Source organism: Lachancea lanzarotensis, scaffold LALA0S06 (assembly GCF_000938715.1).
Source record: "Lachancea lanzarotensis genome assembly LALA0, scaffold LALA0S06, whole genome shotgun sequence".
In the NCBI taxonomy this organism is placed as follows: Eukaryota; Fungi; Ascomycota; class Saccharomycetes; order Saccharomycetales; family Saccharomycetaceae; genus Lachancea; species Lachancea lanzarotensis.
The window spans coordinates 562,278-579,875 of NW_019212884.1; the positions used below are offsets into that span (position 1 = coordinate 562,278).

General features: G+C 43.7%; 10 protein-coding genes across 10 annotated transcripts; 5 read left to right on the forward strand and 5 right to left on the reverse strand.

The window, feature by feature from the left end:
* Positions 1-120: 120 nt before the first annotated feature.
* SXM1 (LALA0S06e06282g1_1) lies at positions 121-2,970 on the reverse strand (the record flags this gene model as incomplete). Its single annotated transcript, XM_022771965.1, has 1 exon — positions 121-2,970. The coding sequence occupies one exon, from the start codon at positions 2,968-2,970 to the stop codon at positions 121-123; it is 2,850 nt and encodes a 949-aa protein (XP_022629116.1).
* Positions 2,971-3,563: 593 nt separating this feature from the next.
* On the forward strand, positions 3,564-5,087 carry SMP3 (LALA0S06e06304g1_1; the record flags this gene model as incomplete). The annotated part of the gene is made up of 1 exon (XM_022771967.1): positions 3,564-5,087. The coding sequence occupies one exon, from the start codon at positions 3,564-3,566 to the stop codon at positions 5,085-5,087; it is 1,524 nt and encodes a 507-aa protein (XP_022629117.1).
* A 95-nt stretch (positions 5,088-5,182) lies between these two features.
* Positions 5,183-6,475, reverse strand: RPT3 (LALA0S06e06326g1_1; the record flags this gene model as incomplete). Its single annotated transcript, XM_022771968.1, has 1 exon — positions 5,183-6,475. The coding sequence occupies one exon, from the start codon at positions 6,473-6,475 to the stop codon at positions 5,183-5,185; it is 1,293 nt and encodes a 430-aa protein (XP_022629118.1).
* Positions 6,476-6,677: 202 nt separating this feature from the next.
* SHE9 (LALA0S06e06348g1_1) lies at positions 6,678-8,003 on the reverse strand (the record flags this gene model as incomplete). The annotated part of the gene is made up of 1 exon (XM_022771969.1): positions 6,678-8,003. One exon carries the CDS (start codon positions 8,001-8,003, stop codon positions 6,678-6,680), a length of 1,326 nt encoding a protein of 441 aa, XP_022629119.1.
* A 158-nt stretch (positions 8,004-8,161) lies between these two features.
* Positions 8,162-8,791, forward strand: SPP2 (LALA0S06e06370g1_1; the record flags this gene model as incomplete). Its single annotated transcript, XM_022771970.1, has 1 exon — positions 8,162-8,791. One exon carries the CDS (start codon positions 8,162-8,164, stop codon positions 8,789-8,791), a length of 630 nt encoding a protein of 209 aa, XP_022629120.1.
* Positions 8,792-8,890: 99 nt separating this feature from the next.
* MDM32 (LALA0S06e06392g1_1) lies at positions 8,891-10,666 on the reverse strand (the record flags this gene model as incomplete). Its single annotated transcript, XM_022771971.1, has 1 exon — positions 8,891-10,666. One exon carries the CDS (start codon positions 10,664-10,666, stop codon positions 8,891-8,893), a length of 1,776 nt encoding a protein of 591 aa, XP_022629121.1.
* Positions 10,667-11,680: 1,014 nt separating this feature from the next.
* PNO1 (LALA0S06e06414g1_1) lies at positions 11,681-12,511 on the forward strand (the record flags this gene model as incomplete). Its single annotated transcript, XM_022771972.1, has 1 exon — positions 11,681-12,511. The coding sequence occupies one exon, from the start codon at positions 11,681-11,683 to the stop codon at positions 12,509-12,511; it is 831 nt and encodes a 276-aa protein (XP_022629122.1).
* Positions 12,512-12,739: 228 nt separating this feature from the next.
* Positions 12,740-15,094, forward strand: ELG1 (LALA0S06e06436g1_1; the record flags this gene model as incomplete). Its single annotated transcript, XM_022771973.1, has 1 exon — positions 12,740-15,094. One exon carries the CDS (start codon positions 12,740-12,742, stop codon positions 15,092-15,094), a length of 2,355 nt encoding a protein of 784 aa, XP_022629123.1.
* A 19-nt stretch (positions 15,095-15,113) lies between these two features.
* Positions 15,114-16,106, reverse strand: SPT3 (LALA0S06e06458g1_1; the record flags this gene model as incomplete). Its single annotated transcript, XM_022771974.1, has 1 exon — positions 15,114-16,106. The coding sequence occupies one exon, from the start codon at positions 16,104-16,106 to the stop codon at positions 15,114-15,116; it is 993 nt and encodes a 330-aa protein (XP_022629124.1).
* A 325-nt stretch (positions 16,107-16,431) lies between these two features.
* On the forward strand, positions 16,432-17,367 carry THI80 (LALA0S06e06480g1_1; the record flags this gene model as incomplete). Its single annotated transcript, XM_022771975.1, has 1 exon — positions 16,432-17,367. One exon carries the CDS (start codon positions 16,432-16,434, stop codon positions 17,365-17,367), a length of 936 nt encoding a protein of 311 aa, XP_022629125.1.
* Positions 17,368-17,598: the final 231 nt, after the last annotated feature.

Genomic DNA, 17,598 nt, shown 5'->3' on the forward strand with positions numbered 1-17,598 from the left:
TTTCCCTTCCAAGATTTGCACACTAGTGCTCTGTAAGATTATTGGTACTGTAAATTGTTGTGTCTTTTTTGCATGCTGTTGTTTAAATATACCACTTTTTCTGTTGATCAACTCAAGAGCTCAATTTTGCGCTACAAACTCTAGAATTGTCTTTAAAGTGTCCGTTTTATCTTCCGAAAGTGATCCCATGACTTGCACATACAACTCGGTATTGGAAGTCTGTAACTGCGAAAAAAGGGTATGCACTTGCTGGAAACAGTTTATATCATCCAAGCACGACTCTTTAAAGTCGTCTTCTACCTCATCGAAAAATTCGGTGCCGTCGTCCTGAAACGTGTCATCACCAACCTCGCCCTTCGATATCGCATCTCTTTTTCTGATGGCCACGGGAAGCGCAACAGTAAGGTCTATCAGCTTGTTAGACAGCTGCGGAATGAACCCTTTCAGGCAACTGGGTAGTTCCGGAAGTCCCAATAGCGAGATGATAGCAACCAGTTGTAGCTTGATTGTAAGAACACTGCTGAACTTGCAAGAGAACCATTTGCGAAGCATTTCAAGTGTCACTCCTTTGTCCTCGCATATTTGCAAGGTCTCCAGCGGTCTGACAAATAGGCCTGCCAAAAAGACCTTCACATACGTGAAATCCTCTACCTCCAAGTCATCATTTTCTTCGTTTGCCAGCTTTAGTGCCTTATCGATCAAAGGAATGTCTTTCATGGATAAAATGTAGAACAGCAATATGTCTAGTGCACTTTCAACATCGAAATCAACACCACTGTCCATCGCAAGCGAAAGAACCTCTAGAAAAGGAGGCACATAGGTCTGATCGACCGGGAAGCCGTAAGTGACTACTGTCTCGAAGAAAACTTGGAAACTTTCGAAATACTCGAGGGCGTAGGTCTGGCATGAATCTATCACATCATGTAGCAACTCCCAAACCTCTGGTGAAAATGTGTTGAACATGGCTTTAGACGATAACGCTAAGGAATCCATAAGATCAACGGCCTCGCTCAAAAACGTGATTTGAGCATTCACGATGATGAATTTCACCACCGGCATAAACTTGTCTATCAGCGAGACCTTGTTCATGGACATGACCATTGTTGTCATAGTTTGAAGTAGCGCACTGGCCTGTATTTCTTGATCCTGGTCAGCGGTCGAATAGGAACCACTTGAGTTCTCCACAATAGACTGCCCCAAAGTAACAAATTGCTCCGCCAGACTGGCCGCCAAATCTTTAGCAAATGGCGATAGTTCATCGGCAAATCTCTCAACGAACGACTCCATGACTTCTGATAGAAGATCAATCTCGAATTCTTTCGATAACTTCAACAATTTTTCCATTATCCCCGGAACTTGGGATGAAATGTGTGGATGAATTGTAGGGTTTGAGACGATTAGGGTTTTCAAAGCATCGGCTGCCTCCACCTGTATAGGGAGTTGATCTGAGTTCATAAAATTGATGTAAACGGCCTCATATACCTGAGAGAGAACGTTCATGTCATGAAATTGTTGTTGGTGGATGGCTATTGTCTCCAAGGACCTCGCTATCAGGAAAGGATATTTGTTTTGCTTTAGCAAGGGGGTAATGAAATGTTCGAAAATGCCCTCTAGCTCATTTTTGACTGGAGAGTTCTTTTCGGCAAGAAAGCTGCACAGCGAGCTCAGCAGCCTCAAAGCGCCTTCTTCCTGGTATGCACTTTCCAAGTCGCCTCTCGATGCAAATTCATTGAACACTTTGTTGATCAGAGGTAAAATTTTGGTGACTTCCTCAAACCTTCTGTGACCGACAACAAAAATAAAATCAGTGGAGGCCACATCTGCGGTTGTGCCCTCTTTGTTGACGTCGAAATAGCGACGAGTATATTCCTCAGGGTCCTCTTCAAAAAGGGCAACGCTATCCTCGTTAGCTGACAGACAAGGAAATATCACATAGGTGATGATGGACTCCAAATGGGGCTCGATCATGGACCATAGCGAATCAGTTGTCATACACTTCTCAAGAAACTCGATCAGATAGTATAGCGACGCATCACTTAGCCATAAAGATCCAGATCCCCAAAGTTCTATGATTTTGAAATATTCCGTTAAGATTGTTGGCACAACTTGATCAAAAACGTACTTGACGTACTCTTGGGTGATAGTTTTCGTGGACCTGCTGTACTTTATCAAGAATCTTGACAGGTTGCCAAAAGCCCATTTATTACACTTGACTCTTTTGTCTAGAGACCTGTCGGCCGGTTCTAAGTCCAAAACTTCTTTTGGTAGGGGCTTCGAGCACAAGAATAGATGCAGTTCAACCCACGATTGCAATTTTTCGGGGTTGCCGAAGTAGCGCGGGAAATTGTTGAGACAAGCATACTTGAAACACTTGAGCACCAGATAAAGTAGTTCGTTCGACTTGTAATCAGTTTCATTGACAAGCTGGGCAGAGATAGCCTCGATGGATGGGAACACGGCTTCCACAACGCTATCGATGTACTGTCTATTCTCTGGCATGTCCCAGCGGTGCTTGATACACACTTCGAACAGGAGAAGGAGACCTGGATATACGAGTTCCGGTTTGTTGCTAGATAAAAGCTCCTGGATGGCGCCACTCAGGTCCCATTGGTCGCTGTGGTCCAAAATTCCACGCACAGATTCCGTTAAATACGGTCTGATCTGCATATTTTCGGCGTGCATAATCACGCTTTGAACCAAAGCTTCTTTCACTGCATTTTGCTCCTGTGGTACAATTGCGTCTTCACGTTTACTACTCCAACACCGCTGGATCTTGTTTTTCATGTAGATAGCGCACGAAATTCGCACATTTAGGGGCACTGAAGCATCTGTTGCCGCACTTAGCAGGAAAGACGTGAAACCTGGCTCTTTTTGCATTTGATAAAGCTCTTGTTCGGCCTCTTTTATAACTCGAGCATCTGCAGCCATTGTGCGGCTAAAAGCACCCAAAACAGCACTTTGATCCAGCATTTTGATCAGACTTCAAAGTGTTCTTTAGCCCTGAGATAATAAATCGCTACACAGGTCAATTTTCTGGCTATTTTGATCTGGTTTTGGACTCTTTTTTCTAGTTGATGAGCTCGTTGTCCGAGTTCGAAAGTTCATCAAAAGCTCTAATTTTTTTAAAGGCGGGCGGGCGCGAGCGCGCGGTTCAAAAAATTTTCGATAATTATTCAAAATATTTCATTTTCTTACAGCACGTGACTCTGGACAAAATGCTTACGTAACTTTGAGAACGTGACCTGTGAGATTTCTTACGTAATACCGATCATGTGATATTAATTTGTATTACGTAATCTATTAAGTCATGTGAAATGAAGTGAAATTAATTAGACCACTTTGAATATCTCAGTTCAATCTATGCCTTGATCTAGCCTATTCAAATAGATGCCAAGTCTATAAACAGTGGAAATCTAGAAACTTAGTAGATTTTCACTCTTAAAACTTGTAAATTCGGTATGCCACGGGCTAATTGAACCCATATAGCATATCTCGGCATTAAATTTGGACTGTTTTTTCGGTTTTTTTTTGGTATTTTTTCTTTAGCAGGTTTAACTATAGACATGGATCTTAGACTGATTCACATCCTGGGGTATTTGGTAGGCCTGTTCTTCGCACTAGAACCATCATACATTCACCCAGATGAACACTTCCAAAGTTTGGAGATACTGGCGCACCACTTCTACGAGTCGAAGATCACGATACCGTGGGAATTCCATCCTAGTAACGCGGCTCGCAGTTTTGGGCCGCTTTATCTCGCATACGGCCCGATTTTCTACATATTTGGGAAAATAGGATCTCAATTGTCTCCCATTACGCTGCTTTACCTCGTGCGTTTGCAAAATTACATTGTCTTTACGTGCATCTACAAATTGGCACTTCAATTCCTGCTGCGATCGAAGCTTGACCGTGCTAAAGCCACTTTCTACATTTCGACTTCTTACGTGACATGGACGTATCAAAGCCACTCGTTTTCTAACTCGCTCGAAACATGCGTTTTGCTGGTAACACTATCGTTATTCCAGGTTCTGGTCCTCGACGCCAGGGTGCCACGTTACAACCACTACCGCACATCTTCCATCCTTGGCATGGTTATAGCTTTCGGTGTATTCAACCGCATAACATTTATTGGCTTCATCGCTCTGCCAGTAATTTTCACTTTGCAGAAGTTTTATCTGGCCCACTTCAAGTCGTTGTGCATTTGCGTAACCACCTTCACTATATCCTGCTGTGCATTCATTTATTTCGACACTCTCATGTTCCAATCGCCGCAATGGTGCATTGCCCCGCTCAACAACTTGAAGTACAACCTAAAGAGCTCCAATCTGGCTCTACATGGTGTTCACCCGCGTTACACGCATATCCTGATTAACATTCCGCAAATGGTGGGCCCTCTTTTGATTTATTTCATTTCCAAGAAACAGAAAATGAATCTAGCGATGCTCTCGTGTGTTTCTGGGCTTGTTTTCCTGTCAGCATTTCAGCATCAAGAATTACGGTTTCTAGTCCCGCTAATGCCCTTGTTTTGCGCCTCCATCAATTTGTCCAACTACAACTCGGCAAGGCGAACTAAGTATATTACCCAAATTTGGCTGATGTTCAATGTTACTCTGGGCATAATTATGGGTTCTTTGCACCAAAGAGGGGTCATAACAGCCATAGAAGAAACTACTAAAAACAATGCTAACGTTGGAGTTCATTTATGGTGGAAAACCTATTCTCCACCAACATGGCTGTACTCAAATAGAGAACTTGTTGTGTCTACTCTCAACGTCTACGATGGAGAAGAGAGACTCGACAATTTGGATTTCGGGATTCTCACCAATCACGTTGTAGACTTGAAAGGTTGTGACTACGAACTCTTTGGAGACGCCGTTGCTGGATTTCTCCAGCACAACGCCAGCATCCGAGTCTTCATCCCCAAATCAACCGATAAAATTTTCAAGAAAATCGACATCGACAATAACACCACTGAAGTTCACAAGACCTGGGAAACTTATCTCAGTTTGGATCTAGATCATCTGGAATTCACAGACGTTTCTACCGTGACACCCGGTTTAACGGTTTACGATATAAGTTTGAAATAAAGTCAGAATTATATGCTCTATTTGTAATGCGTGGAGATGCCTTTGATGTACAAGACGTCAGATTTTTATCTTTTACGTCTTCAATTTTGGTCCGTCTACTTGTAAAATTCGAATTTATCAACATCGCTGCTCGATTTCACTTGAGCTGCGTAAGCTTCCTCCAAATCGCTCTGTAAAATGACGTATCTGTTCTTTCTAACGGCGCGTAGACCAGCTTCTTGCATGATAGCAGCAATAAGTGCGCCTGAAAGAGGATCATTCCTTATGATTAGAGAATCCAAATCAACCTCAGGTGCCAATGCCATCTTAGCAGCCACAGTACCGAAAATTAGACGGCGCTCACGTCTGTCTCTTAAAGATGGAAATTCTATTTTTCTGTCCAATCTACCCGGTCTTAACAGAGCAGGATCCAGGGTATCAGCTCTGTTAGTTGCCATGATAACTTTAACGTTGACACTTTGGTCGAAACCGTCCATTTGTGTGAGCAGTTCGATCAGAATACGTTGCACTTCACGATCTGAACCTGTTTGAGCGTCGAAACGTTTTGTGGCAATGGAATCTACTTCGTCGATGAAAATGATAGAAGGCGCATTCTCTCTCGCCAACCTAAAAACGTCACGGACCATTCTTGGACCCTCGCCGAGATATTTGTGAACAAACTCCGAACCGTTTACTCTGATGAAAGCCGCGTGTGTACTGTTTGCTACCGCCTTGACAAGCATGGTCTTACCTGTGCCTGGAGGACCATACAAAAGAACACCTCTGGGTGGATCAATACCAATTTGCTGATATAGATCGGCTTGTACCAATGGCAGTTCCACCGCTTCCCTAATCTCTTGTTTTTGCATGTCAAGCCCACCCACATCAGCATAGGAAACGTCTGGTTTTTCGTTTGCTCCCATGATGGATATGCTGGAGTCTGAATCTGGAGGAAGAACGTCCACCAAGGCGTTGGAATGGCGATGTAGAGCGACTGACGTCGATGGTTTGAGAAGCTCACGATCGAGTGTTGACAAAATCCTCACAACATAACTCATTCCTGTTGTGCTCGACACAATCCCTGTGTTTTCATCTATAGGTTCCAAAAACTGTCCAATCACAAGCGGAACCGATTGGATACGCTTCACTTCTTCTTGGGCTCTCAAGAGCTCCCTTTTCAAGTGGCGTTGCTCATCTTTTATATAGTCCTCTTGCAAATTCAATAGTTCCAGCTCTTTGTCAAGACGTTTCAGCTTCAAGTATGGATCTGCGCCGCCACTGCTTAAGTTGCTGTTATTATTGTTGAGTTGGGCTATAAGCGAGCCGTAAGATCCGTTTGTCACTCCTTCACTTCCAGCTCTGTCGTTTGTTGTTGTCACAGGGGCATTCAGCACTCCGATATCCTCCATTTTTTGGGGTCAAAGGCGGTACTTGTTCAAATGGTAAATGCAATTGTTCAGTGCTGTCTTCACGAAGAATCAGACTCGCTTTGACGATGGATTCCTTAGAACTTCAAAGGTTTAAAGTTGGTTTTGCCACCGTATTTGATGGCTTTAATTTCAATTCAGAAATACAAGAGTATCATTCTACACGTGTGTGTTCTGGTTGGCGTCACAGTAGCATGGAAACCGTAAAGCCGGCAAAGCTGAACAATAAGCTTAATGTATAAATCTCAGCATTCGTCAGCGTGATGGTAGAGTTTAAGTTGTTGCGTGGGAGCGCATAAATCTTCTTGGCGAAACTTTTGGACCACGATGACAGGGTTTGTAGGTATAGTGCGATAGTAGAGGAGGCCTTTGACCATAGACCTGCGGTTGCCAGAGGAACTGTGAGAAGAGGTTCATCTTTCGTTGGTGCAAGTGGCGCAGATACAGTCTCTGGTATACCTGTGTCGTTTTGCTGGGATGTTCTTTCAAAGCCGGTGGAAATATGGTTGGACATTTCTGATAACTGCGTACTTTGGATTGCGGCCTGCTTTTCAAGAGCCAGTCTGACTTTGTCTTCAAAGCTGCCCACAAGTCTGCGTCGTTTCCAAGGCTCGAGGAGAAGCTGGAAAACTAGAAAGAGCAGAATGTTCATTCCCATCAAGATGAACGTCCCCCAAGTGGAAGTTCGACGGATTTTATCGGACCAGATCTGCTCTTCATGGTACCGAGTCAGGATTGCCCTGTACAGATTTTCCGATATTTCTTCTTCTAGGTTCTCCACATGCTCCAAATGGATCTTTGCGTCTGTTTCGCGCTTGAGATTGACACTGTCGTCTTTGTACAAGAGCGTGAACCGCTCTAGATCCCGAGGCGTCCAAGAATTTTTCCGTTGCAGAAGCTCATTCACTTCGCCTTGAGATTGTGCTCGAACATCGATGGCAGAATTATAGGCGACCTTCGCGTTTTTCACCTCATCCTTCGTGTCCCCTAACTGTTTTTCCATGACATCAATGCTTTTACGCAATTTTTGGATGCTTGAGTAGCCCGTAACGTCATTCAAAGCTCTCGTTGCTGTGAATATGGTTTCTTGGAGAGAATCAAAATAGAATTCCAGTCGTTTCGCCCATTGGGTCCTAGAGCGTTCGCGCTCAGAAGGAAGTCCCTCTATTCTGCCCTTGGTCTCCATATCTGTATCGAATCCAAGTCGCTTGTCCTTCTCTGCCTGTTCTGCGGCTGCCAGTTTTCTGTTTGCTTCTTGAATGGCTAATCTCGCCTTATCGACGTGCTTTTTGAAGCTCTTAGAGTAGTTTTTGATCCCTTCACTTGATTCATTCCACTTCGCCTGGATGGGTGAAATGTAAGGTTCCAATGACTTCTTCAGTGAGTTGGCATCCATTGTTCTTGTTTTGATCTTCTCATTTTGACCATTTGATGTACTGTACGGACAATACCTTACGATCACAACCGGCCGAAATGCACATCGCAATGCGAAGCTTCGATGCAACATCATTGGCTCAAGTAAGGCCTTCTTTTCAGTCTTTATCGACAGAATATAAGAGATGTTATAACCAATGTTTTAACCAAAAATCTCTAAGTTCAAGTTAGTTCTGACCAAAAAAAGATAGACTCCGCCGTATTCGAGGAAGGTTCACAAACCACAGCAAATCCATGTCTGGTTTTTCCCTCAACTTGAAAAGCCAAAAGCCTGGTAAGAAGAGTGGGAAATCGGACGGCAAAAAGAAGAGAACCAATGTATTCAACGACAGTGAAGCCGGGGCGGCGAAGAAAACCAAGATACGGCTAGCCCATGTCGACGAGTATAAACATCCGGACCAGGAAAAGCTTGTGATAAAGCCTATTGGGGTTTCGCGGCCTTTCGAAAAAACATTGGTCGATCCTCCAGTTGGGAACAATGACTTGAAGTTTGGATTAAATACAGGAGAGGTCTCTGAGACCGATACACCCAAGAGTCGAGTATTTGACAAAGTGTCGGCGAAGTCTGAAAAGCAGCACGAAACAACAGACCAAAAAGACTACGAAGATGTTCCGATCGAGGCTTTTGGCGATGCTTTACTCCGAGGAATGGGTTGGGATGGGAAAGATGACACCGACGAGACCCCTAGTGCAACTGGACCGTCAAATCCAGCAAACTCGGCTCCGAAGTTTCGACCCGCATTGCTAGGACTAGGAGCCAAGCCAGGTCGAAGATCAAATACACACGAAAGGATCGGCTCCTCAGCGTTTCTGCCAGTTATTAAGGTAAGCAAAGAAACTGGCAAAAAACTATCAAACGGTTGATGTGTTCAAAACCTGAAAACCAAATTACAAATACCTATATTCGTTAAGCGTCGTTACATTCATTATATCAGGAAGGTTCCCTTTGTGAAGCTGAGTGCTTCAAACCATAGCGCCAAGACCTAGAATCATTAATTGGGAAGCTACTGTGGTACCCCACACTTTCACCCAATCGCTTTTTTTCTTGTGTTCCCACTCTTCAACCATTTTCATCAAATCAACATGTATCTCCATGCAGAGAGTATCATAGATGCCAGTTTCCCTGAAAAGTGCCATATCCCTTAGGTCATCAATGTTCTTTACAATCCGGGATTTGACAATAATCTCATTGTTGTTGTGGTTAGGTTGGTCGTGGTACTTTATGATCTCTTGACTAGGTCTTTCACTGTCCTCAAAAGATGGCCATTTTATATTTGATGGTATAACCGTCGTGTCCGGATATGACCTACTTTTTTTTATTGAGACGTTGGGCATGCTGTTCCATGCTGAATTTGAATTCTGTATGTTCATGAAAGAGTGGAAAAGTCCTCTTTGAGTGTTGACGAAAGCGATAAGTGGCCTCAGTTCTTCTAAAGTGGCAATGAGGTCTCCATTAGCTAATTTAGGCTCCTCAGAAGGGCTGCGTGCTGTCAAATCCTTGAATTTGAACTTGAGATCCATGACAACGTACTTATTTTCATAATCAGCACTGCTGTCTTTAAAATCTGAAATGTCGGGCAACATCAAATCCGCGATGATCTCCACTTGTCCGTCCTCCACCCAATTGAAAGCTTTGCTTTTGTCAAGACCCACATCCTTTACAGATATTTCGTCCAACCTTAGTCTCGTTATGCGCTTCCAAGGCGCCATATCGTGCTCAAAGTCTTGAAGGTATGCCAACTTGTGCTGTCGCTTATGTATAGTGAAAAGCGAATGGTTGACAGCACCTGTCATCACGTTGGCGTTGAAAACATCTACCAAAGCCCATTTGAATCTGAACTGGGGCAAGTCCATGTTATAAATGGAGAGGCGGTAGTTATGATTCAAGCTTTCGTCTTGAACGTTAATGCGGGAATCTCGAATCTTGAGTCGCCCTATCCTATACCTTGGATTGGAAAACCAAGTTATGAGTTTTTCATGGTTTTTACTATCGTCCACTGAGGCTTCACCCTTCATTCCGTAAACAGACAGATCGTTTATGAGACCGTGACCGCGCAACCATTTGGTGAACGATAGCGTTATATCGATTTGATTGAATGTGAGGTCGAAACTCAATTTTGCTTTGGCTTTTGAACCCTCCCGGTCTTCGTTTGTCGTTTTCAGTTGAACGTGTTTGAAGCTGATGCACCCACGTTTCCATTCAGGTACCAACGCATCTTGAAATCGTACGTCCACGCCATCTATGTATCCATTGAGCAAACGTCCAACCATTTGACCCACCATCTCTTTCGCAAAGACAGTATTGAATGTGAACAGAACAAGGGACACAAACGTCGTGGTGCCTAAGACGACCCACAAAATCTGCGATATGACTAGCCATGAAAAGAGTGTACTTATCTCGTCGGTACTGAAGGGTCGGTTTCCACGGATCAAGACCCACTTCGTTTTGATCTTAGATCGTTCATAAAAATTAGTGGCTTCTGCAAGCATTTTCTGCTTGCTGAGACGTTGCTGGTTTTTCTGCAAAAGAATGTTCTGCGTATGTAAGAAATCTGTATTTTTTGCAAGCTCTTCGAACTGCTTTTGTGGACTTCGCAGGACACTCTTCTGACTGAAATTAACCCGCGATGCGGCTACTACTCTGCTCGCAATACCTGGGGTATAGTGCGAAGAGTGAAGCTGCGAACTTCGAACCAAACTACATGGCTTGAAGCAACGCAGTAGTCCATGTCTGAACATAAGAGTCTACTGTTTGAGCCGCGTAGGAGGTTTGCGTTTCGTGATATTCCGAATGTGTCGTTCACAAAGTTCGCAGGGATGAGAAGAATAGTTTTTCAGGTATCCTCTCTTCACTCATCTGAAAAATAAATATCTAATTGGGCTTTGAGTTGATCTTTGAGTCAGAGAGTAGAAGAACGGGTAGAAGACAGAAGAAGATCGGTAGACGGGTGTGCGGGTCTCCAACTGGCCTTTGCCATAGCGAAACCAATACACTCTATTTAGAGGCTAGAGGTGTGATTGGACCTATGACGTTTCAATTCCAAATTGTGCTACATTTGATCCTTTTCGTGTGTCTGGCATCAATTTTATTACAAAGTGAACATCGATACGTAATGAGATGACAGTAACAGAATTTGACAAATATAAACAAGAAACTTGGACAATTACAAGTTGCTGGTGATCTAACGATTATGAATCTATTAGTGCTGAGGGGCATGGTATCAGAACTTCAGTAGTTTGATTATTCGCCATTAGCTACGCAATTCAAGCGAAAATCTTTCACTTCCATTGATGATGAAATGATATCCAGAACGGTGCAAAAGGACATATTCTGCCCAACTAAATCGACAGATACCCTTATCAGCCGCATATACTAGACCATCAACTCATTAACTATGGACAACATCGTCAAAGGTATAGAACGGCTGTCGTAAAAAGACACTCGAGGGATTCACTTCGAGTCCCACAACGAAAGTATAAATACCTCGCAGCTCCCCTGAATGGACAGCATTGCAAGTAAGTTTTCATAGACCCTATCTTGTATGGAATGCGTCCACTAAGATGTCCGTTTCTCTATGCCCTTGCCAGCTATCCAGCTCTTTAGTCAATAATCTTCTCCATCCTCTATCCAACATCTTCAGGATATCACGTGCTCTAGAAAAATTTTAAGAAGTAGGTGATGAGATGAGCTTCATGCGATGAGCTTCATAACCAGCAAGTAGCGCGATCAAGAAACGAGCTGAAAACATACCAATGGTGGCACCTACCGCTGTGAAAAAAAGTACACCCGGGCCAAATGCCTCTGAACCTAGCGCTACTTCAAGCTCTCGGATTTTCGGTGGCGATGTGTCTCACAAAGTGGCCGATGACGATGATGACGATGAAGTCCTGGTAGACGACCAAAACATGGACGATGAGGATGCGCCGCAAGAAGGTAAAGGTAATGAGACCGCCAAGCTTTTGCAAGAAGTAGTTCTTGATGAACGCGGAAAGCCTCGTTTCCCTTCCGCTGCTCAAGCGGGAGAAAACAAAGTGAAGCTTGAGTCTCGGAAAGTTTCAGTCCCCCCACATCGCATGACACCACTAAGAAACAACTGGACTAAGATATATCCGCCTCTGGTGGACCATTTGAAGCTACAAGTCCGTATGAACCTAAAGACCAGAACGGTTGAGCTGAGAACGCACCCCAAACACACTACCGATCCAGGGGCGCTGCAAAAGGGTGCAGATTTCATCAAGGCATTCACGCTTGGATTCGATCTTGACGACTCGATCGCGCTCCTGAGGCTGGACGATCTTTATATCGAGACTTTTGAAATCAAAGATGTAAAGACCCTCAACGGTGACCATTTGTCTCGTGCCATCGGCAGAATCGCCGGAAAAGACGGTAAGACTAAATTTGCCATCGAGAACGCAACCCGTACGCGTATCGTGCTTGCGGATTCGAAGATTCACATCTTGGGTGGCTTCACTCACATCCGCATGGCTCGTGAATCAGTCGTCAGCTTAATTCTTGGTTCGCCTCCAGGCAAGGTCTATGGAAACCTACGTACAGTTGCCTCGAGACTGAAAGAACGATACTAGAAGCCCCCAGGCTGGCATAAATCAAACAACCCCATGTATACTAGTCAAATGGATATAATCTTAAATCTGGAGGATGATGAGATTGATCTCTTCAAACGAGTTCTCACATTCGGATTGTTGACAACATAACAAATCTGACGTTGAACGCACAAGTCGCGTCCCACAGTCGCTGAATCTCTCTTTGAAGGGCTAGGATACTCCTCATCTGTATGATTGAGGTCAACAGTAATGACTTCGTCGACGCCCAAGAAATCTGTGCGATTAGCGACTCTGTTGAATGGATTTCGAAGCCAGAATCAAGTGCACAAGGAAGAAAGACAACCTGAGGTGGCAGCTGAAGATTTCTTGGATAGCATAGAAAACTCTACAGTGATAGACTCCGAGGGTCTTTGGGTAACAGAGGACTCTTCACCTTTAAAAACCTCTAATGATGGTAAAATATCTGCTTTCAACGATGATGAAAGAACCAGTGACTGTGAGATAGTTGAGGAGCTGAGACCTTCAAAAGTATCACTGAAGGATCTTCTGAGTGGTAAGGATAAAACTGGAAGGCTTAAAACAGTTGATACTGCTGAAATAATCAATGATGTGCATACTACAAAAGTTAATGATCCAAACAAAAATCGGGAAGCACACGAACGTATTGTATCTGCACTTGACAGTGCCAAGAAGACAACTGTTCGAGACCTCTTTGGGGGGTCTAAAAAAAAATTGCGTGAGACGAGCGCAAATGAGCTCCCTGCGGTGAGCAAAACTCGAAGATCCCTCAAGCGGGCACATGAAGCCTCCAAAGCTGCAAGTTTAGAAACGCCGCTTCCCAAATTCCAGAGAATTTCACTTTTGGGGGACGAAATACCGCACAGACCTCTGACGCTATCGAAGAAAGCTCAGAATTTGAACCACAACGATGTGGTTGAAAGTCCCGGGATTTTTAGGTCTTTGATTCACTTAGCATCAAGTCAACAAGAAGATAGGATACAGAACATTTCCATCACTAATAAAACTCAAAATGAATCTCTTTGGACTGACGAGTTCTCACCACAAAACCTTGAAAATGTCATTTTGGAGGATGAGCTAAAATCGCAGGTAGATCGATGGCTACGAATGGCTTTTGAAAAGCTACGAAGGATGACGACAAGGAACAAATTGTCGAAGAAAAAGTTCGACATAGACGGCATGGACATGTTCATTGTTGATGATGGAAATGATGATGTTAGTGATCAAATGGAAGAATTCGTACCTCTACTGATTTTGTTTGGTGAAGCGGTGGGTAAGAATACGTTACTGAAGGCCATCATGAATGATGTGTCTGGTCAGATTTTCGAGATCAATAGCTCTGGGAACAGAAGCAAGAAAGACTTTCTTGACAGCCTGCTCGAGTTTTCGACTTCTCATTACGTTAAGAATAAGGGCTCTAAAGGCATTATTCTTTTTGATGATGTTGACATCTTATTTCGAGAGCGCGACAAGCTATTCTGGGTTACGGTAGAACGATTGCTCATGGCTTCGCGGAGGCCAGTAGTCCTAGTCTGCCGTGACCTCAGTTTTATTCCATTCAATCTCATTCAGGTCGCTGACGAAGAAAACTCGCTATTTCACGCCGAAAAGATTGACTTTAACAGAGCGAACGCCCAACTGTCTCAATTTCTGAACGCAAAGGGATTCAACTTCTCTTCAGAGTATTCAAAGGCGCTGCTGCAAGAATATGGCGGTGATATAAGAAGGTGTCTAGTGAACCTTCAATGGAAAGCTGTGGCCGACCAACAGAAGACTAATGACACGAAAATCCAAGAGCAGACGAACATCGGTCATAACAAGCACGTTGGTGAAATCATGTCTCAGGCCGATCTTTTGTCATATGCGGACATGATAAACAATAGCATTAAATGGAAATCGAACATAGTTGGGGACAAGGATCGCACTCTTAATTATCCCATCTCTTCAAAAGACTTTACTGCATTGTCTGACGAAGAGAGGCTCGCATTGGACTATATGGTCGACTACAGACAGCATTTGCATGACCACTTGAGAACCGCGCTGTTACCTTTCGAGACAAATATCAGTGAGAGTCTCTTTCAGAGTATCGATGACCCCCACACAGGAAAAGTTTTGGATTGCAATAAAATCATGGACAAAACTACACCCGAGGTTGTATCCTACTTAGGAAGCCGGGTACCTGATAAAATGTCACTTAATGGAGAACAATCAGCACCCGTTCGCATGACTAGGAACTCAAGAAAAGTACGGGAAATTTTAGATCGGTTCTCGGACGGCCCGATAGAAAGCAATTCAGATTTTGAGGGTGTATATTTAGGCTTGAAGGCAGCGATGACAAGACATCAGATCAGTCAAGAGGTCATACCATATGTCGTTGAGGTCGCAAAACATGATCAGGCCCAAAAGAACAAAAACAAAGTGATTTTTGAGACCGCTTTGCAAAGGGAGGAATCTCTATCAGGTACAGAGGTGGTAAAGGTGCTTCTGCAAAACCACGCTTTCCATCCAATCTGGTTCAATGGTGAACCCAGCCCTGTACTCGAGGCATGGAAAAGTCCTCTAAACGCATTCAATAAAAATATGTGACCAAGAAACTCATATATATTTACATAATTGCCGGCCTTGAGCTAAGCCTGCCGCCCTTAAAATTCGTTAATGCTCGATGCTTCATATCAATAGCCTGTAGTGCTCGCCACGCTTCCTCGACATGTTTTGGTTTCAAAGGATTGACAACATTGTCCGGGCCATCAAATAAACGCTTTTTTCGTTCTCTTGTGATTTCCAAAACCACATCAAGTTGTGCCTTTTGGGACTTGTCGCGCTTTCTTTGCAGAAGTTCGTCCCGTTTTTTAAACTTGAGGGCAGTTTCTGTCAAAGAGCACACAATTTCGAAAGTCAGAAACCCGAGGATATCAATAACATCGTCGTGAGGCTTGCTGTCGGTAAGTTGAGTGATACCAGACCAATCTTTGAACCGCTTACCCTTGCGAAACGTAAAACTTGCTTGTCGACAATCGGACCAATGCACGTATTCTTCTTTTGTCATGTCTCTAGTACGGTCATCGGCCATCTTGAGTCGTTTAAGCGTCGCCACATTTGCCTCACGTTCATCCTCATCCAGGTCATCTGCATCCTCATTCATCTCCAGCGGTTGCTCGTTAAACATGAACTGCAACTCCCACGGGAGCTTGATCTGTGATTTCTTCACCCGCATCATGTTTCCGCCGTCTTTATCGCCCTTCTTGTCGTCGTCTTCCATGGCACCTTCTCCGCCGTCTGCACCACCGCCAGCGTTACCGCCAGCAGCAGCGTTGGCGTCTTGATCTTTGGCGTTCTTACGCAGATCTTTCCACGACAAATATGTTCGCAGTCTGTTGACTTTGGCTCTATCATGACGAATCAAAAAGATGACATCTTCAGGCATAATGCTTTTACTGCCTCTAGTATGTGCAGTCTTGGTCGACTGCAGTAAAATCTCTATTACTTGCCCACGAACTATGTCTTCAATGATACATGTAGTTTCCACAGGAGGATCACTGTTTTCGCCAGAGACAAACATCATCTGTTGAATTTCTATTCTGTACTTGTATTTATCCATTTTTCTAGGCTATAATCTGGATGAACGTTGTAGTAGTAAAACCTGAACAGTGACTGAAACCCTTGACTAAACACACAATCTTTATTCGCAATTTGTGCTGTTCAAGCACAAGATAAGTTTTCTGAAATGAAGATCTCTTTATAGCTTCTTTGGGTTCAGAATTCTTCACTGAAGTTGGGCATCGAAAGGTGTGTTTCTCGAGTAATATATAATGATTAGACATATAACAGCTAATATCAAGATATTTCAAGATATCGAAAATTATAAAGCTGACGACTTCAGGTGCTCGCTAGTGAAACCTCTATACCGTTTGAATACCGGTGAAATGTCTGAAGCGGTTTTAGAAAACCCGGATTCTATGGTCGTGAAGAAGCCTGCTTCTTATTCGCACGAGCTGGACTTGACTGAGCTGCTTTCACCAAACAAACATGATTCAGCGCTACTGATCTTGAACCAAAAGATAGCCATAGGAAAGTTGTTCGAAAAACTGTGGGCTAACTACCAAGTTCGCATTTGTGCGGATGGTGGTGCCAACCGGCTTTACGAGTATTTCTCGCACGATGTTGAACGCTCCAAGTTTCTGCCAGATTACATCGTTGGAGACTTGGACTCTGTGCGAGATGAAATCTTAAGTTTTTACCTGGAAAGAGGAGTCACCATCATAGGACAGACAAGTCAGTACTCTACGGATTTCACAAAGAGCTTGCGGCTTCTTTCTCTGCATTTTTATCACGCAGGCTTTCAACAAATGGTGAAAGCTAATAACTTCCAAGAAAACTACGGGATCGACAATTGCGACGGGCTCTTCCAATTGTACAAAATGAATCGCGCAAGCTGGAACACACGAAGCATCAATCTTATGGTTTTGAACGCCATTGACGGCCGTTTCGACCAAACAATACACTCGATCACTCAACTGTATACGGCTTCGAAAACGGACGCTTACTACCGTTTGTGTTACCTGACGTCTACAGATCTCATCATTTTAGTACCCACGGGTGGCACACTGATCAGGTACGACAAACAGTTCAAAACGCAATGCATCAGAAATTGTGGTCTTCTGCCCTTGGGTGGCCCCACAGTAATCAATTCCACTAGGGGACTGAAATGGGACGTATCAGACTGGCACACTAGTATAATGGAAGGGAAAGTCAGTAGCAGCAACAGGTTCGTGGGAGAAGACTGTTGTTATATCGACGTTAAGGATCCAGTTGTTTTGAACATTGAGCTCACGCTTCCAAAACTACACGAATTTATATAGGTAATGACGATAGAAATGATACACTAGATTAGAACGGCGATTATTATAGGATGCTCTATACACAAGTGTGGTTCAAGTCCAAAAATTGTTGTGATTGCACGACGAACTTCAGATTTGCTGCAGTATGTTATTTAGTACCTGTGGTTCCGCCAAGATTAATGTCATGGAGAAACTCTAACATGACGAATACTTGTATTCAAGGTACTCAAGATATGAAATGAGTTGAAAAGA